This window comes from Talpa europaea, assembly GCF_964194135.1.
Source record: "Talpa europaea genome assembly, chromosome: 10".
NCBI classification, from domain to species: Eukaryota; Metazoa; Chordata; class Mammalia; order Eulipotyphla; family Talpidae; genus Talpa; species Talpa europaea.
This window is the reverse complement of record NC_140077.1, coordinates 468,219-490,412: the sequence shown is the minus strand read 5'-3', so window position 1 is coordinate 490,412 and position 22,194 is coordinate 468,219. Positions and strand designations below refer to the sequence as shown.

The 22,194-nt window shown below is 71.8% G+C and overlaps 1 protein-coding gene across 1 annotated transcript in view; it reads right to left on the bottom strand.

Annotated features, from left to right (window-relative positions):
• Positions 1 to 21,714, bottom strand: part of CFAP46 (cilia and flagella associated protein 46) — a gene marked incomplete at both ends in the record, with an annotated part of 38,226 nt that extends 16,512 nt beyond the window's left edge. Inside the window, 32 exons of the mRNA XM_084244522.1 lie at positions 326 to 474; positions 797 to 946; positions 1,287 to 1,523; positions 1,651 to 1,841; positions 2,111 to 2,261; positions 2,681 to 2,864; positions 3,103 to 3,241; positions 3,688 to 3,772; positions 5,861 to 6,023; positions 6,557 to 6,688; positions 9,614 to 9,780; positions 10,196 to 10,303; positions 10,491 to 10,625; positions 10,907 to 11,072; positions 11,206 to 11,418; positions 11,672 to 11,805; positions 11,965 to 12,092; positions 12,580 to 12,710; positions 13,140 to 13,263; positions 13,909 to 14,029; positions 14,109 to 14,337; positions 15,166 to 15,356; positions 15,898 to 15,996; positions 17,439 to 17,538; positions 17,803 to 17,913; positions 18,103 to 18,197; positions 18,353 to 18,476; positions 18,768 to 18,932; positions 20,709 to 20,773; positions 21,080 to 21,211; positions 21,296 to 21,420; positions 21,666 to 21,714. Of these exons, the coding sequence (XP_084100648.1) occupies positions 326 to 474; positions 797 to 946; positions 1,287 to 1,523; positions 1,651 to 1,841; positions 2,111 to 2,261; positions 2,681 to 2,864; positions 3,103 to 3,241; positions 3,688 to 3,772; positions 5,861 to 6,023; positions 6,557 to 6,688; positions 9,614 to 9,780; positions 10,196 to 10,303; positions 10,491 to 10,625; positions 10,907 to 11,072; positions 11,206 to 11,418; positions 11,672 to 11,805; positions 11,965 to 12,092; positions 12,580 to 12,710; positions 13,140 to 13,263; positions 13,909 to 14,029; positions 14,109 to 14,337; positions 15,166 to 15,356; positions 15,898 to 15,996; positions 17,439 to 17,538; positions 17,803 to 17,913; positions 18,103 to 18,197; positions 18,353 to 18,476; positions 18,768 to 18,932; positions 20,709 to 20,773; positions 21,080 to 21,211; positions 21,296 to 21,420; positions 21,666 to 21,714 (4,493 nt within the window). The remainder of the gene's footprint in view (positions 1 to 325; positions 475 to 796; positions 947 to 1,286; positions 1,524 to 1,650; positions 1,842 to 2,110; positions 2,262 to 2,680; positions 2,865 to 3,102; positions 3,242 to 3,687; positions 3,773 to 5,860; positions 6,024 to 6,556; positions 6,689 to 9,613; positions 9,781 to 10,195; positions 10,304 to 10,490; positions 10,626 to 10,906; positions 11,073 to 11,205; positions 11,419 to 11,671; positions 11,806 to 11,964; positions 12,093 to 12,579; positions 12,711 to 13,139; positions 13,264 to 13,908; positions 14,030 to 14,108; positions 14,338 to 15,165; positions 15,357 to 15,897; positions 15,997 to 17,438; positions 17,539 to 17,802; positions 17,914 to 18,102; positions 18,198 to 18,352; positions 18,477 to 18,767; positions 18,933 to 20,708; positions 20,774 to 21,079; positions 21,212 to 21,295; positions 21,421 to 21,665) is intronic.
• Positions 21,715 to 22,194: the final 480 nt, after the last annotated feature.

The window sequence follows — 22,194 nt, the reverse complement described above, 5'->3', positions numbered from 1 at the left end:
TCTCCCGCCCGCCCCCTCTCCGCCCTGCACCCCTCCTCCGAACAGGCATCTGGATGTGCTGTTCGGGTTTCCCCGCGCCGCCGCAGAGGAAGCTGGGCAGCACGGCCCGACGCTGGGCTTCAGCTGCTTCCTCGGAACAACCGCGCTCTTCGGGGCAGGGTAGAAACTTCAAGCTAAAGCGAGACCACGGCTTTCACGTCCGCGGGTTTTGAGCGGCTCGGCCTGCAGAGCGCAGGACCTCACCGGCCGCCCAGGCCACCCCGGGCCTCGGGCCCGCGAGGCTGCCTGTCCTGCACCGCTTGGGGGCGGCCGACGGCACACTGACCGCAGGTGGTACAGGTCCCCCAGGCTCTTGCTGTCCACCACGCAGCCCGCGACCAGCACGGCCAGCTGCAGGACCGGGACCGCGAGCTCGTGGAGGCTCATCCGCTGCAGGGCGCTGGCCAGGCGGTCCAGATAGTACAGGGTGCAGGCCTGCGGGAGGCGGCCCGGGTCAGTGCCGCCCGGCACACACAGCCCACGGCGGGCGGCCCGGGCGCAGGCCTAGTGTCTGCTGACGGGAGAGGCAGCTGGGCAGGCTCTTGTGGGCATTTTGCAGGGTAGAGACGAAAAACTAAGTTGAGGGTCCCCCGAAAGCTGTGCTGTCCTGGGGGCTGGGGTGCCCGTGGGGGCTGGGGAGCAAGGCCTTGATGAGACCCCCAAACTAAGGCCCTGGCGTGCTTCTGAGGAATCCTTCCTGGGCCGGGGCCTCGAGCCGCGGGGGCGGGGGCCCTGCTCCTCCGGGGGCTGGACTCACCGGCTTCTGGATGGTGAGGGGGTTGACGGTGCAGCTGCTCTTGTCCTGCCTGAACACGGACAGCACGTCCTCCGGGCAGGAGTAGAGGGCCCACTCTTGCGTGCTGGCCGGCAGGTCCTCCGGTTGCTTGCCGGGAGCCGGGCTCTGAGGCTGTGGAGCGGGCAGGCAGGCCGCGCTTGGCCCCGCAGGCCCCGGCGGGCGGAGAAGCTGCCTCCAGCCCAGGCGCCCGCACCCACGCCCTCCGGCCCCGCCCGCAGCCCCCCACTCCCCGAGGGCCCGCGGCCCGGGCGCCCGCCCGGAGGCTGCACGAGGGGCCGGCCGGCACCGGGGGCTGAGGGCAGCGCCCATACCCCGGGCAGCCGCGGGGGCCCCAGACACCGGCACGAGGGTCGGACAGCCCCCACCCCCGCCGCCCCGGGTGAGGCCGCCCCGGCCAGGGCGCGGCCCGCAGGGATGGGCAGGGGCTCGGCCGGGACGCCCGGTGCGCGACCTGCGCGGGGTCCTTGCCCTTCTCCTTGGCCTCCTTCCTCTCCTTCTCTTTCTTGGGCAAGGCCGCGTTTGAACCGCCCGCCGCCAAAGCCCTGCTCTCCGAAAGGGACTTCCTCGCGGCCGACAGAGACACCTGCACAGGGAGCTGCAGCTGCTGCCCGGGCGGGTGGGCGGCCGCCGAGTGGAGTGGGCCCCCCGCTTCCTGAGCCCCTAGCACACAGCAGATGCCCTCGGGGGCCTCGATGGGGGGTGCTCACCAGGGGCACTTGGCCCTTCGGCTGCGGGGGCCCAGAGGACCCCCCTGATGGAGCCCCCGAGTGGGCAGGAGCCGGAGCAGGCGCCGGGGGGCCGCTGGGAGCACCCACCTGCCAGACGCGCTGGAGGAAGGCGCAGGCCAGGAGGCAGCAGTCCCGGTGGAGCGCCGAGCTGGGCGACACGGTCAGGGCCAGCAGGGTGTGGGTGCGGGCCAGGGCCTCCAGCTGCCGCACGCTCCGCAGCCTCCCCAGGAACGGTGGGGCCCCGCCCTGGGACGCCGGCCTCTCCGGGGCCGCCTCCTCTGCAGGGCAGACGCAGCGTGAGCACGCAGGCCAGACGCAGGCCAGACGGCCGCCCACCCAGTGACCCGCTGAGTATCCTCTACCAAGCCCTGGGCCGAGCCCTTCCCAGAGGAGCAGGTGCCCATGGGCTCTCCTGGCGGGCTGGGCAGGGGCCTGAGTGGGGCTCACCTGGGGGTGGGGCCTGGGGCGGGGCCGAAGCGCACCTGGTGGGCCGGGGGCGGGGGCGGGCCTGGGGGTGGGGTAGGGGCAGGGCGGGGCCGAGGCTCACCTGGTGGGCCTGGTGGGGCTGGCATGCCCAGCAGGATGTCCACAGCCCACTTCAGGTGGAAGAGCAGGTCCTCCATGGGGAACTGCTGCGTGTACAGCCACTGGCTGAACTCCACGATGTAGTCCACCTTCTGCCACGCGCTCTCGGGTTTCTGGGGCAGAGCGGGCGGGTCAGCGCACTGTCCAGACTCCTGGGGCCTGGCGGCAAGGGGGGTGGCGGGGCAGTCTGGGCCAGTACCCACAGGCCCCCCCCCCGCTCCTCACCACGCCCTGGCTGGCATGCCCAGGGCCACAGGAGCGAGGCCTGAGCCCCCCGCGTCCCCCTGGACACTGGCAGCACGCCCAGAAGGGCAGCAGGACCGGGCCCTCCACTCAGCAGACGTGTGAGGCCCGTGCCCAGCCTGCGTGTCTTTTGAGCCAGGAGAAGTGTCCTCAGGCCCAGGCTAAGTTCCACGAGCTCCGGCCCAGGCGAGGGCACCCAGGACGGTCCTCTTGCTCCTGGGGGTGGGGGGATCTGCCTCCCAGGCCCTGGCCCCAAGCGGCCCCTGCCCCGGCCCAGCAGCCCCTGGACCTGCAGGGCGTGGATGGCCTTGTGGTAGCAGGACAGCGTCCCCGCGATGGTCCTGGAGCTCAGCGCCAGGCGGTGCCACATACGCGCCAAGTAGTCCTCGCTCTGGTCCTTGAACTTCTGCATCTCCATTAGGAAGCTCTGGCCCAGCTTGGCTTTCACGATGACCATGTGTTTGAAGATCAAGCTGCAGCAGAGAGGGGCCGTGGGGCGACAGCGGGGTGCCCGGGACGGGCCAGACCAGGCGCGGCCCCGGGCAGACTCCAGGGGTGGGGGACGCGCTTTGCACCTACCCTCCCTGGGCTAGGTCCTCAGAAGCGGGATGGGGGTACAGGACAGGGGTGTGGGACCGGGGTGAGGGGTGGGGGTGGAACGGGGCGGACGTGGCCGCTCGCAGGTGCGGCGCACCCCAAGGTGACACTCACAGGCGGTGGGCCGAGCGCGGCAGCACCTGGGCGGCCTCCTCCAGCAGCTTGAGGCCGCCCTCCCAGTCCTCGCGGTCGGCCAGGCTGTGGAAGAGCAGCCCGTACAGGGCCACGCGCAGGGACAGGTCATCCTCGGTGCCTGCGGGCGGAGGGCGGGGCAGCCTGTCGGGCAGCGGGCAGGGCGCCCGGGGCCGGCTCCTCCTTGTTCCTGGTGTGCAGACCCCCGGCCCCTCTCCAGCTGCTGCCATCGGTCCTGTCAACGCGCGCACCGGGAGCCGGGGCCACCGGACCCCCCACCACCACTCGACGGGGCGCGGGCCAGCTGCGGGGGCCGCGGGGGTGCCTCGTGCCACAGCCAGCTCGCGGGGCGGCTGGCCAGGACGGGTGCAGGTGCCTGTCCCGCGAGCTGCGGGCCCTGTGCTGAGCGCGAGCCGGCGTGTGCCCCAGCCAGCGTGCTGCCGCGGTGTGCTGCCGCCCACATCACACGGAGCCACCCGTCACCCCAGGGCCGAGGGGCACGTCCTCCCCAGGGAGGGAGGCCCGGCCGCCGGGGCCCTGGGCTGCGGCTGACATGTGCCCACGCACCCGGGAGAAAGTAGCCTTCGGTGCTGCCTGCGCTTTGGAAGTCGGCCGCGGGCCACTGGTGCAGCTGCAGCGTTTTCCCTTTTACCTGAAAAAAACACAAGTAAACAGCGGGCGCGTCTGCTCAGGCTCTGCTCGCAGGAAGCACAAGGGCGAGCACCCGAGCAGCCCTGCCACTGGGTCGGGCCCTGCTGGCCTCGGCCACACCCGCCCGCCCGCCCGCCCGCCCGCCCGGCTGGTCTGAGGGGCTTACGCCACGGCCGGGAGCACTTCAGAGGCGCGCGGGGCTGGTGGGGCCGAGCCCAGAGCCACTGCAAGCTCTGGCACCGCGAGACCCGACTCCCCACCTTGAGGAAGCGACAGGCCCGACCCCCCCAAGCAGCAGCAGGAGGGATGACAAAGGCCCGGTGGAGAAAGACAGAGCAGAGACCAGAAAACAAAGAAAAAATCGAACCAAAAGTAGTTGTTTGAAAAGCGCCACAAATCTGGGCGCCCTTTCACAGGGCTGGACAGGGAAGGAGCGAAGGCAGGAGCCATGAAAATAAAAGAGGGGGCGTCCTTGGGGTGCACGCAGGTGTCCTCGCTTTAGAGGAAAAAGGCTCGTGCCTCGTGGGCGGACAGAGCCTGGAACACACGGGAGGTCCCTTGAGACGTACAGCAGGTTCCAGGGAGACAGAAAACCCCAACAATCTCCCTTTAAAATAAGAGACTGGGGGCCTCCCCTGTGGCGCGGCGGGTTGAGCGCAGCGCTGGGAAGCTGCCCGCAGCCTCTGCAGCGCGGGTTCGATCCCGGCCGGCCAGGGAGCTACCCACAGGGCGCAGCAGACCCCTCCTGTCTCCCCGCTGCTCCCCTCAGCAGTGTCCTTCGGTCCTTCTGCCTGCTCTGCTCCCCGCTCTGGCTCTGGGGGATCCTCTCACCCTCCCGCGTTTCTGACTGTACCCAGTGCTTGGATCAATCAAGCAATCAATCAATCAATCTTTTTTTTTTTTAAGATTTATTTATTTATTTACACAAGCACTGGGCACAGTCAGAAGCGCGGGAGGGTGAGAGGATCCCCCAGAGCCAGAGCGGGGAGCAGAGCAGGCAGAAGGACCGAAGGACACTGCTGAGGGGAGCAGCGGGCGGCAGGAGAGGTCTGCGCGCCATGCGGGACCCTCACCCGGCAGCCGGGGATCGAACCAGCGCTGCAGAAACTGCGGGCAGCTTTGCAGCCCAGCGCTCAACCGCTGCACCACTGGGGAGGCCCTCAATCAATCAATCTTGTATAAATAAATAAATAAATAAATCTAAAAAAAAAAAAAAAAAGAGACCGAGCTGATAGGAGAAACAGAACCAGCACCGACCCGTCTCGGCCCTGGGAAGAAGGAGGACAAGGGACGCGTCCGCTCTCATCCCGTGAGGCCGGCGTTACTTTGAAAATTCAGGAAAACGTGCCACAAAAACAGCACAGAGCAGAGTCCCGGGTTCACACGGCAGTAAGTCCCAGAGCGGCATCGGCCAGGCCCTCCCTCGGGTTCCAGCGTCGGCCGTGAAGGCCCTGGGAGGTCGGCTTCAGCGGGGAGGCCAGTGCCCGTCTTGTCCCCCCGGCCAAACCTCCCCAGCGCCCCCGCCCAGCCTCTGAGGGCCTGGCCCCGGCCGGCCGTGGACCCTGCGCTGCCCCAGGGGCTCTGCGCCCACTTGAGGCCTCGGCCTTCTGCCCGCGCTGGGCCTGCGCGAGGCCCCTGCCCCTGGTGACCGTGGCGGGCGGTGAGTGCCGCCCTGAGTCTGGGCTCCCTGGGGTGGGAGACGCCCCTTTGGGGGCCAGGGCGTGGCTGGGGCGCAGGCCAGCCTGCAGCAGGTGCCAGCCCCTCCCCAACGGCCCCCCTCGGGCCAAGGAGGAAGCCTGGACTCCTGGGTAGGCGCAGGGGGTGGGGGCCTGCCGGGCGCCCCGCTTCTGCCGTCCTCTGAGGCTCCCGCCCGGCACCCTGCGCTCCCCACTGCGGGGGCCCCCAGCCCCACCCCCTCCCCCGCTGCGGTCTGGTTTGGGCTGCGTGGGCTCCGCGGACAAGGCCCCCAGCCCAGCGGGGGCCCCGCCCGCGCCCGCCACGCCCCGCACCCACGCCCCGCACCCCGGCCCCCCCACCCCCGTCCCCACGCCCGCCCCCCACGCCCCACACCCCGCCCGGCGGGCCGCACCTGCTCTCCGGCTTCCGTCCTGTTGATGATGCCGACCACCTTCTGCACCGCGCCCTGCACCTGCCTGCGGCCCCCCGCCGAGCCCAGCGCGGGCAGCACCGAGTTCCAGTAGTGGCGCGCGCCCTGCATCACCAGCGCCCCGCTGCCCGCCAGGCCCCCGAACCTGCGGGCCGGGCGCGGGCTGGGGCGCGGCTCCGGCGCCCCGTTTCCAAGACCCAGACCCCAAACGCCCACGGGGACGGCCCGCGAGCGCCCCGTGGACACGCCCCGCCCCGTGGGCACGCCCCGCCCCCGCGACTCGCCCCGTGGACACGCCCCGCCCCGTGACGCCCCGCCCAGTGGACACGCCCCGCCCCCATGACGCCCCGCCCCGTGGACACGCCCCGCCCCCATGACGCCCCGCCCCGTGGACACGCCCCGCCCCGTGACGCCCCGCCCCGTGGGCACGCCCCGCCCCCGCGACTCGCCCCGTGGACACGCCCCGCCCCGTGACGCCCCGCCCCGTGGACACGCCCCGCCCCCATGACGCCCCGCCCCGTGGACACGCCCCGCCCCGTGACGCCCCGCCCCGTGGGCACGCCCCGCCCCCGCGACTCGCCCCGTGGACACGCCCCGCCCCCATGACGCCCCGCCCCGTGGACACGCCCCGCCCCATGACGCCCCGCCCCGTGGACACGCCCCGCCCCCTGGACACACCTCACGCTCTCCATGAAGGCCTTGGACGCCGCCAGGCGCAGCTGCTTCCTCCCCTTCAGGTGCTCCATGATGCTCCTGCCCTGGGCGCAGGCCGCCGCGCTCAGCATCTCGGCCACCAGGGGCGCGTCGGCCCTGCCGGCCAGGCCAGCGGCAGCTCAGCGCACAGGGCTCTGCGCACCAGGCCGCCGCCCCCGCGAGGCGCCCCCGCGCCCAGACCCCTTGCCGACTGGCCGGCCCCGGGCCCTTGCTCCCCTCGCGGCCACCGAAGGCCGGCCTGCGCTGTCCACGCCGGCGTGCTGGCGCCCCGGCTCCGGGCGGCACCCTTCTCCGCAGACACCCCCGGGCCGGCGGGCTCCCCGCGCAGCGCCACGACCCGGGCTGGTCCTCACAGGCACTCCCGCCACCAGGGCCCCGACGCCAGGACGCGCCCCGGAGCCGAGGCCCGTGCGCTCGGCCGGGGGACAGGGTGCCGGCCTGCTGCGCGGGCGCCAGTCTGGGCCAGAGGGCCGGCGCCGGCGCCCCTGGGCGGCCTCTTCTCCCGCACAGCTCACAGTCCTGCCCCGGCCTGCGTGCTGGCGCCTGCCCTGCGGCGGAGTCTGTCCCCACGCGCGTGGTGCCCCGGCCCTCTGCACTTCTGGGCTTCTCACTGGCTGCAGCCCAGGGCACTCTGCCAAGAGGACAGCGTGCCTTGGAGAATCGAAGGTTGAGGGGTTTCCGAATCTGGGTGGCCCACACTTCCCCATCCCGCGTGCTCTGCACCGTCCCTACCAAGGGAAAGTCGAGGCCACCCCGGGGGGGCCTCCCAGTGCACACAGGCGCCCAGAGGCCTGTGCCCACGCACCCTCAGAAGACAACAGCCGGCGTCCGTTCCCGCGGGAGGGACAGTGCCCCCAGCGTCCCCCCCACCGGCGTCCCCTCTGACCCCTCGGGCTCACTGGCACCCTGCAGGCCCCACTCCCCGGCCTGGTCTGGCGCCCTGAGGCCAGGAGCAGGGGAGGCCCTGCATAGGCACCGTTGGGTTTACAGCCCCCCGGACAGGCTGCGGGCAGCGCCCACCTGGGCCACAGCGCCGAGGAGACAGAGCTGGGTGAGTCCAGGCCGGGCCCGCGGCGGCGCTCCCCCTGCGGCTACTTGGGGAGCACTTGGGAGCCGGTCCCTCTCATCTAAGTTGGGGCTCCCAGCAGGAAGGACGCGCGTTCTGACTACACACGCAGCTGACAGCACTGGCCAGCCGGGGCACTGTGTTCCCAGCGACCGTCACTGTTACTGCGACATGATGCCGTAAAAATGACCCGTGACCAGGGCCTCCCCGGGGGCGCAGCGGTTGAGCGCTGGGTTGCGAAGCTGCCCGCAGCCTCTGCAGTGCCGGTTCGATCCCCGGCCGCTCCCCGGCCCCGGAGGAGGGTCCCGCATGGCGCACAGACCTCTCCTGCCGCCCGCTGCTCCCCTCAGCAGTGTCCTTCGGTCCTTCTGCCTGCTCTGCTCCCCGCTCTGGCTCTGGTGAATTCTCTCACCCTCCCGCGCTTCTGACTGTGCCCAGTGCTTGTGTAAATAAATAAAAATAAATAAATTAAAAAAAATCTATTAAAAATGACCCGTGACCAGACACCCACACCGGCGTGCAGGGCGCGTGCCGCGGAAGGAGAGTTTGCTGACCGCATGTCTGTGGAGGGGTCTGCCCGGTGGCCACGGCACCCAGGCCCCGCTCCCCAGGCAGGGCCTCCGCAGTGTCCCGTGAAGTCCATCCTCACGGAGCCCGAAGCCACTCTGGGCCAGCATGCGGCCCCCGGTCAGTACAGCAGGGACTCGAGGCACCGCAGGGAGGCGGGGTGCGGGGTGCAGGCCCCAGGCTCCCGCCGGCCGCAGGGACGCCGGGCGCCACTAGAGGGCAGCGCCCGCCACAGATGCTTTTCCAGGAGCCAGAGGCCTGGACGGCGCCCGGGGGGTGTGCTCCTGTCTCCCCCGCAGTGAGAGCTGCTGTCTTACAAGGATGCTTGGCTCAAGGTCTCTGAGGACCAAAGACGCACGTGCCTTACTGGAGCGCCCGCCCCCTCCCCAGCCCGCCTCAGCCTGGACAGCCCTGCCGCTTCCTTCAGGGAGTCCTCCTGCTTCCTCCTCCTGCACAGATCCTGCGCTCCGTTCCCTGGCCCGGCTCCCCAGGGGGGAGGCGTCAGCTCTGCGCGGCGGAGCCCACAGACCCAGGGAACACAGGCCGATTGCCACAGTGCTTCTCGGCCCGCTCCCCTGGTCGGCGAGGACCCATGGGAGCGCAGGGCCACTGCCCCAGACGCCCGCCCGCCAGGCCGCCCAGCACTGCCTCCGCTCCAGCCTGGTGCGTGTGCTTCTGCGCCACACACCCTCGGGCGTCAGCCGCCGCAGAGAGACCCCGGCCAACGTCAGCCTGAGCCAGACAGCAGCAGCACCCAGCCTCGGCCGCGCGGGGTCAGCTGCGGGGGCCCCCCCGCCTTCGGGAGCTCCTCCCTGCGCCCGGCGCCTCAGCAGCCAGCCTGCCTGGTGGGGCTGTCTCAGCAGAACCATCTGCCACTCCCAAGGGATCCCCGACTTCCAGCATCCCCCCAGTTCACAGAGGCCCTCTCCCTGAGGTCCCCCAACTGGGCCTGCTGCCCCAGGAACTGCACAGCACCCCAACCCTGCAGTGTCCTGGTGGTCTGCCACCTGTCGCCCCTGCTCACCTCCACGCTCCTGCCACCCCCCTGTGGGCAGAGCATGCAGGGACAGTTCAGAGTAGCCACCACACCTGGGCGAAGACTGGGGCCCCAGGGTGCCAGGAGAGCTCCTCAGAAATGGGCTGTCCACAAGATGCCCGCGTCTCTGCCAAAGTTCGGATGATGACCCCAGCACTGAGTGCCCACGCCCCTGTCCGGGCACCCGGCGTCCACACCTCTGTCCTGGTGCCCAGCACTCACATTGCCTTCCTGGGCACCGAGTGTCCACGCCCACTCTGGAGCCCAGGGTCTGCTCCCCTGCGCTGCCCCGGTGTGGCGTGGCCTCTGGAGGCTGGAGCCGCACGCTCAGTGGCCCAGCAGTGGCACTTACGGGCTGAGCGTCCTCAGGTGCCTGATGCCCATCTGGATGGCCCTCTGCGAGCAGGCCATGGTGGTCTCGTGGTCCCGGGCCACATAGGCAAAATGGGTGAGCCTGGTCAGTGCCTGCAGCTCCACCACGGGGTCTGACCAGCTGCTCTCGGTGGCCATCTTCACCACCTGTGAGGGCAGCGGCATGGGCAGCGGCGGGGGCAGGTGTGAGGGGAGCTGCCCACCTGCCTGGCCGCGGCCCCCAGCCTATGCCCACCGTGCCAGCCCTGGCCGCACACTTGCTGCTGTAGACCCAGCAGGTCTGCCAGTGGGCTGGGCAGCGAGGGGACAGATATCCCCACGTCCACACTGTCCTGCTGCCCACAGAGGAGCACCCCAAGTGTGCAACACTCTGGGGCCTGCAGGACAGCGGCTCTGCCAGGGGAGGTTGTGGGGTCTTCTGGACCCCCAACAAGCTCCAAGCAAGCCTGGGGTCGGGTGTCTGTGCTGGGCCCCGCCCGCTGGCCTGGATACCCGGCAACCTGGGGCGGGTCCAAGGTGGCCCGCGAGGGCGGAGTGAGGGCAGCTCCAGGGGGGCCCCCACCTGGGGCAGGGCGGGCACGATGAAGTCCATGAGGCCCAGCCCGTTGCAGGAATACATCTCCAGGGCCACCAGCACCCGCGCCACACTGCTGCTGTCCTCGCTGGCACCCTGGGGGGGTGGGGTCATTCGGGAGTCAGGATTATCCAGTGCAGGCTCCCGGCCCCCCGCCTCTCCCCAGGACTCCCATCCAAGGTGGCATGGGCCTGAGTGGTGAGGCCCGCCCTGGGCACTCCCTCCCACGAGTGGGGCTGACCCCGCAAGGCCTGCTGGGCCGAGAGGGCGCCGGGGCCCACACCTGGTCCTCGGCGCCCAGTCGAGGCCCGATCTGTTGCTGCAGCAGCTGCTTGGTCTTCACCCAGGTGGCAATGAGCTGCTGCCGGGCTTGGGTGGGCACTGTCCCGTCACTGAGGCTCAGCGCAAACTCGCAAACCTGGAAGCCCCGCTTGTCGTGAGCCCTGGAGGCTGCCGGGGGACTAGGTGGCCTGGGTGGGTGGCACAGCACAGGCGCGGGGAGCAGCGCCCGACTCCTCGCCCAGCAAGCTCATTGCGCCTCAGTGTCCTCGAGTGTGGGCGAGGCCCAGCGCCCTGGCCCCGGCGGGCGTCCACGCACGGGGCCACATCCCACCACGGGCAGCCGCCCATCTCCACCGCCCCAGCCCAGGGGGGCCCTCATCTCCCTGCCCAGCGTGCCCTCCTGCCCACACATGTCACCTCCAGGGCCGTATGGACCTCCGAGATGGCCTCCGGGTCCAGGGGCAGGTGGGATGGGCTGGGCCGCCCCAGCCTCTTGGCCTTCTCGGGCGTGTGGGTGGGGATCCAGCTGATGATTAAGCCTCGAGCCAGTGTGTTGCAGAGCATGGCCAGCAACACCGGGTCCCTGTGGGGGAGGTGCTGAGCGGACCCCACCCAGATGCCCCCACGACCCCTGGCCCCCACGGCCCCACTCCCAGGCCAGCACCCGGCCCTGAACCCCCGCCCTGGCCTGGCAGCAGGTGCCAGCAGGCACCCACCCAAGGGAGCCCATGGTCTGTACGATGGTCAGCAGGTGGTGCAGGGCGTCCACCAGCTCCCTCTGCCGCCCGGCCGCTATCAGGTGGCGGTTGTGGTTCAGGACGTAGGTCACGGCGTTCTGCACCACCCAGGCCTCCTGGATCTCCTGGCCGATCTCGGCCGCACGCAGCCAGTTGCTCATGGCGAACTGGGACAGGCTCTCGATCCAGGTCCTGGGGGCGCGACCCGCATCAGAGGGCCCTCCTGCATCAGCCCCAGCCGCCCCGGGCGCTGGCCTTCTCTAGGCACGGGAGGGGCCGGTGACAGCATGACTCTCTGTTCTATTGCAGCCATTTCCAGTGTCCATGCCATGCTTAGCTGGTGCCCCGTGCAAGTAAGCGCGGGCACCTGGGGCCGGCTGGAGGAGGGCACACTTGTGCTGAGGGCCCTCGGCCTGGACACACAGGCGGCCACACCCTAGCGCACCTGTACAGAAGCCATTCGGTGTTGTCCTCAGGGGACTCCGGCGTGTAGCCCGCCGCGTGCTGGCTTGAATCCTCGGGCGGTGTGGGGCGGTCATTCAGCTCCACGCCCTCCGACCGCAGCAACTGGACAGTGGCCTGCAGGCAGCGTGGGGCAGGCACAAGGTGGGCACATCTGGCTGACCCGCCCTTCACTCACCGGCCTGTCGGAGGCCCACTCCAGGCACCCGCCCCAGGCGCCCGCCCCCGCCCTGCGGGATGGCACCAGCACCCAGCCCCTGCGGAAGACAGACGCACCTCGGCACTGATGAACCCAACCTCCGCCAGCTTGCGCAGCAGGCCGGGGTGCAGCTGCTTCTGCAGGGTGACTTCCAGCTGCCCCTGGGAGTCCAGCATCAAGCCCTCTCCCCCGCGCTTCTTCCTCCCTGAGGACAAGGGTGCCGGACCGCTGTGGGCTCCGAGGGCCCTGTACAGGCTCATCCCAGCCAACGCCCGGGACACGCCCCCCCAGCGCGCCCACAGCCTGCAGGGCCTGCAGCCCGGTGCCCCGCTGGAAACCAGCCTCAGCCCCAGCGGCGCCCAGGCTGTCCCCAGGGCCACCTCCAGGCCTGTCCACGCGGAGGCCCCGCTTGGCCTCCTGGTGCCGGCTCCTCGGAGATCGCCCTCCCCTCTGCTGTCGTCCTGTCCGTCCCGCTGCACACACGTCGGCGCCTCCCGCCCGGCGCGGCCCACCAGGGGCCACCAGTGCAGCCGGCCGCCTCTGACTGGCTGTCCAGCTGCCCCCCGGCCGGCCGCCCCAGGGTCCCTGTGGCCTGGATGTGCCCCGGCCCCGCGGCGAGTGTGGGGGCCCCGCGCCCCAGCCCGGGAGCCGCAGGCGAGGGGCGGCCGCGAGTCCCCTGGGCCCGGCCGTACCTCGCTTCCCGCGCGCCGTCCTCTTCACCTTGGCGCCGTCGTACAGCAGGCAGAAGCGGCAGGCGGCCCGGCACACGTCCCACACGCCCTGCTTCCGGGCCACCTTGGCCAGCTCGGCCCAGATCTGGATCCTGCGGCAGACCGGGCGCTGGGTGAGGGCGGCCGGGCAAGCGGGAGGGGCGGGGCGGGGCGGGGCGGGGCCATGGAGGGGCGTGGCGTGGCCGGGAGGGGCGTGGCCGGGAGGGGCGGGGCCTGGAGGGGCGGGGCCTGGAGGGGCGGGGCCTGGAGGGGCGGGGTAGGGCCAGGAAGGGCAGGAGCGGGAGAGGCGGGGCCAGGGGCGGGAGAGGCGCGGCCAGAAGGGGCAGACGTGGCCAGGGAGGGGCGTGGCCGGGAGTGCGGGGCCAGGGAGCGCACGGGGTGGGCGGGGCGGAGCCAGGGTGGGGCGGGGCCAGGGCGGGCATGGGGCGGGGGGAGGGGGCCGGAGAGGCGGGGCGGGCGGGGCCGGAGGGCGGGGCCGGAGGGCGGGGCCGGGGCGGGGCCGGGGCGGCGGGCCCACCCACCTCTCCTGCTGGTTCCGGGCCCCCAGGCGCCTCAGGTGGCCGGCCGCCTTCTCCACGCACACGGTGTGGTGCCGCGCCTTCGCGAACAGGTGGCTGAACCGCCCCCCGTGCTTCCCCGTGGACACTGGCGCGGGAAGCCAGGGGCCCACTCAGGGCTCCGGCGCGGGGGCTGCGCCTGCCTGGCTGCGAGGCCCGGCCCGTCCGCGCCCCTCTCGACGGGGCAGGGGGCCGCGTGGCCCTGGGGGCCCGGCCGTGGGGGCCCTCACCTCCCTGCCCGGCGGCTCCCCACCCACCAGGGCCTGTCCCTGCTGCCCTGCGCCGAGGGCCTGCTGGGCGCGGGCGAGAGGCGCCATCCTGCACCCCCGCGAGACGACAGGCCGGGCCACGCGCCCAGCCCCCCCCCCCCCGCACCCCTACATCCCGGCCAGCGTCTGGCCAGGCCCTCCGCCCTCCCGCAGAGCGCGCCCCACCGCCGTCCCCGACACCCGGCGGCCTCGGCGGCCCTCGCGGGCTCCGGGACCTGTCCCTGGGCCCTGCACAGGGTCATGGGGGACACGGTGCTCCCCACGGCGCCAGGGAGGGACCCCAGACCTGGACGGGGTCTCCCCGGAGTCACCTCCAGGCGAGGGCGGCCCCCACCGGCCCCACCAGGACGGCGCCCGCGCTCGAAGACCCGCGGAGAGGAGCCGGGCAAGCGGCCGCTGGCCAGCCCGGGCAGCCCCTGCGGGTGACCCGCCTCGGGATGGGGGCGGGAGGGCGGGGCGCTGACCTTTGGCCTCGTTCTCGCTGTCCAGCACGATCTGGAAGGTGTCGGGGGCCAGCGCCAGGCCGGCGTTCACCAGCAGGGCCCGCTTCTTCCGCACGCTGTCCTTGGGCATGGCCTTCTTGGCCTGTGCGGGCGCCGTGAGGCCGGGCACTGGCCCCACACAGAAGCCCAGCCCCGCCCCGCCGGCCCAGCCAGGTGCCCACCTGCTCAATGGCCAGCACGGCCCTGTCCTCGGGGTGCTCGGGGGTCTGGTAGAGCGCGGTGCACAGGCGCAGCCTGTTGAGCGCCATGAGCAGCGTCTCCCTGTGGAGCCCCAGGCTGTCCAGCCGCAGGGCCTTCTGCAGGTGCACCATGGCGGGCTCCAGGCGGTCCTCGTCCTCGTCCAGCTCGGCCAGCTCCATGTGTACTTGGCAGCGCAGCAGGACCATGAGGCTGCAGGGGGGCCCTGGTGAGAGGCGGGTGCTGCGGCCCGGCCCCGAGGCCAGGCAGCGCGCTCAGCCAGAGAGCCCAGCTGCCAGCAGTCCCGACCTCCTTGCTGCCCTGTGACACCCAAAGACAGGGTCTGCCACCCAGGCTCTTCCCACGCCCCACCCCGTGGCCACGGTCCCTGCTGGCTCTGCTGCTGCATCTGCTGGACGCGGGGGGGTGGGTGGAGACTGCCGTGCCCCAAAACCTTCCCCACCAGTAGCCCGTCCAGCCAGGCCCTAGCTGCAGTAAACCCACCCCCGGTGAACAGAAGGACCCAGCTCTCACGGGCAGGGGCACTCACTGGGCACCAGGCCCTCAGTCTCCCCGCCGGTCACATCCCACTAGACGCCCATCAAGCCCCCGCGGGCCTTCCTCATGACAGCCCTGTCTCCAGCCCTTCCAGCCCGCCTCGCCACCAGCCTCCCTCATGGCCTCTCACTGGATCCATCTGTGCTCACGACAGCAGAGCTGCCCTGGTCAGCGGCCAGGCCTCCCAGCAGCCGTGTCCTGGGCCTCGGCCAGCCTGCCGCCCAGGTGCCCCCTCTGCCTGGCTGTGGCAGGTCAGCTTCAGGGACTCTCGGGGACCCTGCAGGCCTCACAGCCCCTACAACAGCACCCTCCCCTGCTGGGCCGGCCTTCTGAGCACACACCACACCCACCCATTAAAGATGCAGGTGCAGGTGCATGACCTGTGGGCGCTTGTGGCCTTGTCCTAGCACAGGGGCTCCGCAGCCTGCGCCCCATTCAGGAGGATGCCCCAGGCCCTCGGGACCCTGGCCGAGGCTGACACACCTGTCCACCTTCTCCAGGACCTCGGCGATGCTGGCGAGCGGCCTGCGCAGGTGGTGCCGCAGGTTGTGCTGTAGCAGCGGCAGGCAGAGGTTCCACTGAGCGGCGCACACCACGTGCAGTGCCCGCGTGCTGCCCAGCCGCATGGCCCGCTCCAGCGCCGCGGCCAGCCTCTGGATGATGTGCAGCTGGGCCTGTGGGCACAGGCCCCGCTGAAGGCGCCGGCCAGCTCACCCCACATCTGGGGCCCTGGCTGGTCACTCCATGCAGTGGGGCCAGTGCAGGGCCAGGCCCCACTGGGCTGTGACTCTGCCACTGCCCCGGGCAGCTCCTCCCCGCCAGCTGCCCTGCCCTGGCAGGCGGCACTGGCCTTTAGGCAGCCCCGTGGCTACAGGCAAGGGAGAGTGGGAGCACCGCATGGGGATACTCATCCACCGGCCCTTCCCGGACCCCCAGGGTCTCTGGCCTGTGAGGCCCGCCCACACCGACACTGCCCTGAGGGGCTGCGGCCAGCCAGCGGAGGACCCTGGTGTGGTGGGGCCGGCACCAGGTAGTGAGCTGGGGCAGGTGGGGCAGGGAGGGCTGCAGGAGGCCCCAGCCCTGTAGCTCGGTGCCCTCCAGGCCCACGTCCCTGCTAGAGAGGCCGTGTTGGCAGCAGGGAAACTGACGCGGGGCTGGACGCCCCCTGACCTTGCCCCGCCCCTGAAGCACGGCAGACCCGGGCACCGGGCTCACCTCCACCGCCCCTCGGGCGTAGGTCTTGATCCTGCCCTCGAGGCCGGAGGCTTCCAGCTCGCACTCCAGGCACTCGATCTCGATCAGCTGCCCCGGGTCCTGCGGGCACATGGAGAGGGACTCGCACATGGTGCCCGCCTCAGCAGTGCAGCACTCGCCCCCGGGACACCCAAGGGGCAGAAATCAAAGATGAGACAGCAGAGGAGAGAAACTGGAGCTGTTTGCGGAGGACGCGGGTTTCTGCGAGCAGGCTGCGGGCGCTTATATTCTTAAGCGGGGAAAGCTGCTGCATTGGTGGGCGCGGGTCTCTGGCCACCTAGGCGGCCTCCTCTTCCCGGTGCTAGTGTGGGGAGGCTCTGGAGGGGCAGCAGACTACGCCACGGGGCTGTCCCTTCACCCCACACTGAAGAACAAAAGGTGACAGCGGGGCTTCCAAACGCTGTGGCCACCGCTCCTGCTGCCCGTGGCCAGTCCGCCTCTGCAGCACTGGCCCCTGGCGGTCAGGCTGGGCTGCTGCCGTGAATCCCAGCGGGCCGCTGGGCCAGCAGGTCACACTGCAGGAGTGGGCGCCTGGCCACAGGGGATTTCTGGGCCAGGCTGTCAGTGGCCACTGGAGTGAGGAGGCTGAAATGCACCGGCCAGAGCACCTGTGCTGGCCAGTCCCGCACCCCAGCTCCTTGTGACCCCTCGGTCCCCTGGCCTGGAGGGCCGCTGCACCTCGGCCATGAACAGCGTGTTTCCTGAGCGCAGTTTAGGGCGCCCTCGGCCTGTGTGGGGACGCTGACCCCTGGCTCCTGCTGTCCCGGCCATGCGCTGTCCTGTGGATCCTCAGCTCGGCCTGGCCTCCAGCCTCCTCCACCCCCGCTCCTGAGGGGCATCTGCTGAGTCTGCCCCTGCTGGGCCAGTCCTGCCTGCTGCTCCGTGGGTCTGTCAGGTCCCGCTGGCCAGTGTTCGCTGTGGCGTGCCCACTGTTTTGTGCTCGAGATGTTCAAAGACCCTCCTAGCCCCACCGCAGTGGCTGCTCGGAAGTGTCCCTGGTGTCCGGCTTTGCCATCCCGGTCAGTAGAGGCCCTGGGCAGCCCCAGGCGTTGGGCTCTGTTATGATCTGTTTGGGGCGCTGCCCCGGGGCCCCAGGCCCTGGAGAGGTCCACACGTGGCATGCTGGGGCTGAGGTCTGCCTGGCCCGCAGGGCACTGTGCGCAGAGGCCCTTGCCAGCGCTGCTGACCGGCCGGGGTGCCTGGCCTGGTGGGCTCATGGCCGCTGGATGGTCTCGGCTGGGCACAGGCTCGCGTCTGAGGGACGAGGGCCCTGCTATGCGGACGCCTGCCCTCCCTCCAGCATGCCCCACCCCCGTGTGTCCCCCACTCGGCCAGGCCCCGGGGACGGGGGGCTGCGGGAGGGGGAGCCAGCGCTGGGCCTGGGCTGCCCGGGGGCTGCCCCGGGCTGGAGGGTCCCCGCGGCCTGTGGGCAGCTGGTGCGGCAGGCAGCCAGCGGGGTGTGGCCCTGTCCCCTCCGCCCTCCGGCTCCTCCAGCCACCTACGCTGCTGTCCATTTGCTTCAGGTCCGAGAGGCAGTCGGCGGCCACCGCCCCGTGCTTCAGGACCAGCGCCAGGTGGGCCAGTTCAAAGAGCAGCTGCGTTCTGGGGGCAGGAGCGGCCATGAGGACGGCGGGGAGGCCCGGGTCCTGGGTCGGTTGGGGAGATGCCCACAGAGGGGCCCTGGGGTGGGGGCTGTGTCCCCCACCTGCTGCGGCTCCCCCAGGGCTGGCAGTGGGAGAGGACCAGGGCCCCTCAGGGTGCTAGGCAGGGGCTGGGGCTGGGCGCTGGGGGGCGCGGGCGCTGGGGGGGGGGACGGGGGGGCGCGGGGGGGGGCGGGGGGGCGCGGGGGGCGCGGGGGGGGCGTACTTCTCCTCCCGGATGGCGGGGAAGCGCCGGTGGTCGTAGTAGCCCAGCTGCCTGTAGGTTTTCTGCAGCGTCCTGTCCACGTCTTCCGGGCATTCATTTTTGTCCAATTTTCTAGAATTAGCCCAGACATTGGCGGCCGGAGGGCGCAGGGGACGGGCCACACCCCGCCGACCGCCTGCCCAGGGCGCCGCCAGAGGGACCCCCGCGGGCACAGGGGCCCGGCCGCCCCAGCCTTCCCGCCCCCCACCCGCGTCCCCCAGCCCCTCCCTCCGTCCCGCCGCCCCCCCAAGGCCCGCCTACGCCTTGAGGGCGCTGATGTGGAAGGTGGCGGACAGGCCGAGCCCCGCGCGCCGCTCCGCGTCCAGCTGCTGCGCGTCCGCCAGCTCGTGCCGCACCTGGGGGTCCCCTGGGCTGAATCCGCGGGTGGAGCCGGGGCGCAGCCGGCGTCTGCGCTGTCCGCGCCCCCGGGCCCCGCCGCCCGCCGCCCGCCGCCCGCCCGGCCGTCCTCGTCCGCGTCCTCGGCCCTCGGGCAGGGCAGGCCGCGCCTCACCATGGCGGCGAAGAGCTGCCGGAACTTCTGCGGCGCGCTGGCCCTGATGAACGGGGCCGCCGAGGCGCACAGCTTGGCCGCGTCCTCGCGCCGCCCGGCCTCCAGGTAGCAGTCCAGCAGCTCGCTGGGCGGGGCAGGGGCTGAGCCGGGGCCCTGGCCGCCCCGCCCGCCCGCCCGCCGCCGCCCCAGGCCCTGGGCAGGAGGACCCGACCCCCCCCACCCCACCCCCGCCCTGGCGGGCCCCCCCCCCCGCCCTCCCAGCAGGTGGGCGGCCCCCCAGCGTCCAGCAGCCCCAGCGCCCTCCGTGCACCCGCCCGGCTGCTGGGGAAGGGCGCCCGGGGCCTGCCCGGGGCCTGCTGTCACCCATTTAGCTTTGTGTTTCTTATAAAGAGATAGTAGATGCGGCGGGGCTCACAGCATCAGCTCGGCGCGCCACAGCCTGTCCTCCTCCTCCGTGTGGCCCAGCGCGGCCACCACGTGGCACAGGCTGGGGATCAGGTGGTGCCGGCACCCGGGCTTGAGGAAGGGCCGCGCCATCTCCCAGTACAGCACCGACGCGTTGAACACCAGGAAGTGGTACCTGCGGGCAGGGCCACCGCTGGGCACCGGCAGGGCCACCGCTGGGCGCGGGCAGGGCCACCGCTGGGCACCGGCAGGGCCACCGCTGGGCACGGGCAGGGCCACCGCTGGGCACCGGCAGGGCCACCGCTGGGCGCGGGCAGGGCCACCACTGGGCACCGGCAGGGCCACCACTGGGCACTGGCAGGGCCACCGCTGGGCACCGGCAGGGCCACCGCTGGGCGCGGGCAGGGCCACCACTGGGCACTGGCAGGGCCACCGCTGGGCACCGGCAGGGCCACCGCTGGGCGCGGGCAGGGCCACCACTGGGCACCGGCAGGGCCACCGCTGGGCGCGGGCAGGGCCACCACTGGGCACTGGCAGGGCCACCACTGGGCGCGGGCAGGGCCACCGCTGGGCACGGACAGGCCCCCAGGCCACCTGCAGGCTCCTGCCTCAACCGGGACCCGCTGTGAGTCCCTGGCGGCCCCAGCCCAGCCCCAGCCCACTGGCCGGCCACAGAGGGCGCTGTCCCCAAAACAGTCAGCTGCCCGTGAAAGGACAGCACAGGCCTGGCCTCCAGCTTCTGAGGGAAAGACAGGCGGGGCGGGTGGGAGAGGCTGGGAGGGCTTCCTGGAGGTGGCGTTCACCTGACCTCGCAGGACAGCAGGGCTGCAGGGTGGGGGTGGGGCTGCAGGCCAGGTGGCCCAGTCCCAGTGCCCTGACCGAGGCACCCATATGGCCAGGGGGAGCAGGCCCCTAGCTGGGGGTACCCCGGAGGCAGTGTGGGGAAGGACTCAGGCACGGCCTCTCTGGCGGTGCTCTCTCCATCCCAGACTTCCAGGAAAAGGCAGGCCCGGGGCCCCAGGGAGCCCAGCCTGCCCCGCTGCCCAGGCTTCCTCTCCCTGCTGGCACCCAGACTCCCTGACCGCCCGCCGCGCTGACCGCCAGGCCATCCGCCGGTGCCCTCAGAGCCCAGCTTCGGCCCACCCTCCTCTCCAGCTCCACAGCTTCAGGCCCGGTCTCCCCAGAATCCCACTATGGCCCCCCCGCCTGTCCCCACTGAGGCGGGCCTGGGTGGGGCGCCCACACGGGCATGGCAAGCGGGGGCTGGGGAAGCAGGGAGCCTGGCCTGCACCAGCCCCCTTCAAGGGTGAGCTCCTGCATCGGGGGTCGCGTTGCTACGGCTCGTTGTGATGAGGTTTTTGACGCTCCTGGAGTTTCGGCCGCCCCCCCCTCCAGCCCGAGGCGCACCACTGTGGGGCTGCGGCCAGACAGGGTCAGAGGGCCGCACCCCTGCAAACCCGGCACCCACCGCAGAGAGGTCGCAAGTGGGGCGGTGCAGGGTAAATGATTTTCGGGCTTTTTTGCCCTCGGCCATTAGGACTGGCCTGCCTGATGGGGCCTGCAGTTGTCACACTGTGAGTTGCGTCCTTTACCTCGGTGGGCCTTGGCTGGAGTGCAGAGGTACCGGCCAAGGGAAGCAGAGGCAGGGGAGAGAAGGCCAGAGAAGCCCAGAGTGAAGACTTGCTGCGGACTTGGGGGTCTGCCGGCCTCCCGGAGCCCCTGCCCCTGCCTGACGGCCGTGGACCTGGTTGCTGCACCACATGCAGAAGCTCAACAAAAGCCTGAGAAAGCACCGGGGCTCCAGGACTCGCCTGTGCCCGTCCGCTCCCATCATAGAAAACCTGCTCTGGGCCCTTCCTGGCACGACAGATGGACACCGCCTGGGCAGGCAGGGCCCGGGCAGTGGCCAGCCTGTAAGGGTCAGAGGCCGCCCTGCCTGCACCCCACCCACCTGGGCTCTCCTTTGGCGAAGCTGATGGCCTTCATGTACTGGGTCACACAGTTCTCGAATTGCTCCTGCGACAGCGGACAGGGGTGCTGAGAAGGACCCGTCAAGGAGTCCTGCCCAGGGGCCCTGCCCCGGCCTTGGGAAGGGGCGAGGTCCCCACACCCCTGGCGGCGCCCAGAAGCCGTCCTGGCAGGCAGCCCCAGAGCGCAGGACCAGCTGAGTGTGGAGCTGCCAGCACCTCCTGGGGCAAAGCTAAATAGCACCCCTGCCAGGCGGCGCTGCCACCCCCCTGCCTCCCAGAATGGGGTTTGGGGAGGACCCAGGAATCTGGGCTGGACAGGCTGCGCCTGGCCCGGGAGGGCAGAGCTGCTCACCAGGTCATCTGTGGACTTGGGGGCGCACAGCTGGGCCCGGCACAAGTGTGCTCGGCCCAGAAACTGGGTGACGGGTCCCTTCACCTTGAAGTACATCTGGATGCAGTCCTCGCACACCTGGGGCTGTCCCACCTGCAGGCGGAGCCCTGAGCGATGAGCCCCCCCCCCAGGCCGGGCAGGCCCCCCGGGGGCCCAGCAGGACCGGCCCCCCAGCACCTTCAGCGCCTGCTCCGCGCACAGGACGAACAGGTCGGGGCTGAAGCTCTCCACCGGGTCCAGCTCCGACTTGCCCAGGTTGGCCGCCTTGATCAGCTGGTAGGCCCTCCTCAGGGCGGCCTCGTCTGTGGGCACCAGCGGGGTGGGCGTCAGCAGGGAAACAGCCCCCCAGGTGCCCGGGAGCAGGAGGGGTGGCCTGAGGGGGCTACACAGAGAAGCCTGGGGCTGGGGCAGACGCTGCCTGTGCTGGCCTGGGGGGGCGGTGCGGCTGGGGGTCTCCCGGGGTTTCAGGAGCAGGACGGGGGCGCTGGGTCTGGGGCGGGGTGGGGCGTCCAGGCCCGCGGGGGTGGCCCCGGGGTCGCCGGCCCACCGTGCTGGCTCTCGGCGCGGGCCAGCTCCTGCGTGATGACCAGGTCCATGGTGCGCCGCGTCCGGGCGTCTCCGCAGCCCTCACTGCCGGCGCCCAGGGTCGGTTGGCTGCGCCTGGACGCTGCCGGTTGCCTAGCGACCGAGGGACGCGAAGCTTGACCTACAAGCGGGCGGGGCGCCTGGTCCCACTGCCCCCGCCCGCCGCTGGGGGAGGGGGTGTCGGGGCGGCGCGCGGGGGCGGGGGGCGCGCGGGGGGGGGGGGCGCTCTGTAGCCCGATGCACTGGCCGCCCCCCCCCCCCCCGGGGTGGGGTGACACAGACCGCCCTGCGGGTGCCCTGAGGAGCTGCGCCAACCCCAAAGGGAGAAAGGGAGGTTGGGGGCTGCTGCAAACCCCCGGGGCTGGAGAGAGGAGCGGCCTGGGAAGCAGGCCCAGGGGGGGCCTGGGAACTGGGGGGCCGGTCTGAGGGGCTCTGGGGGCTGGGGAAGGGGGAGGGAGGGGAAGGGGGAGGGAGGGGAAGGGAGGAGGGAG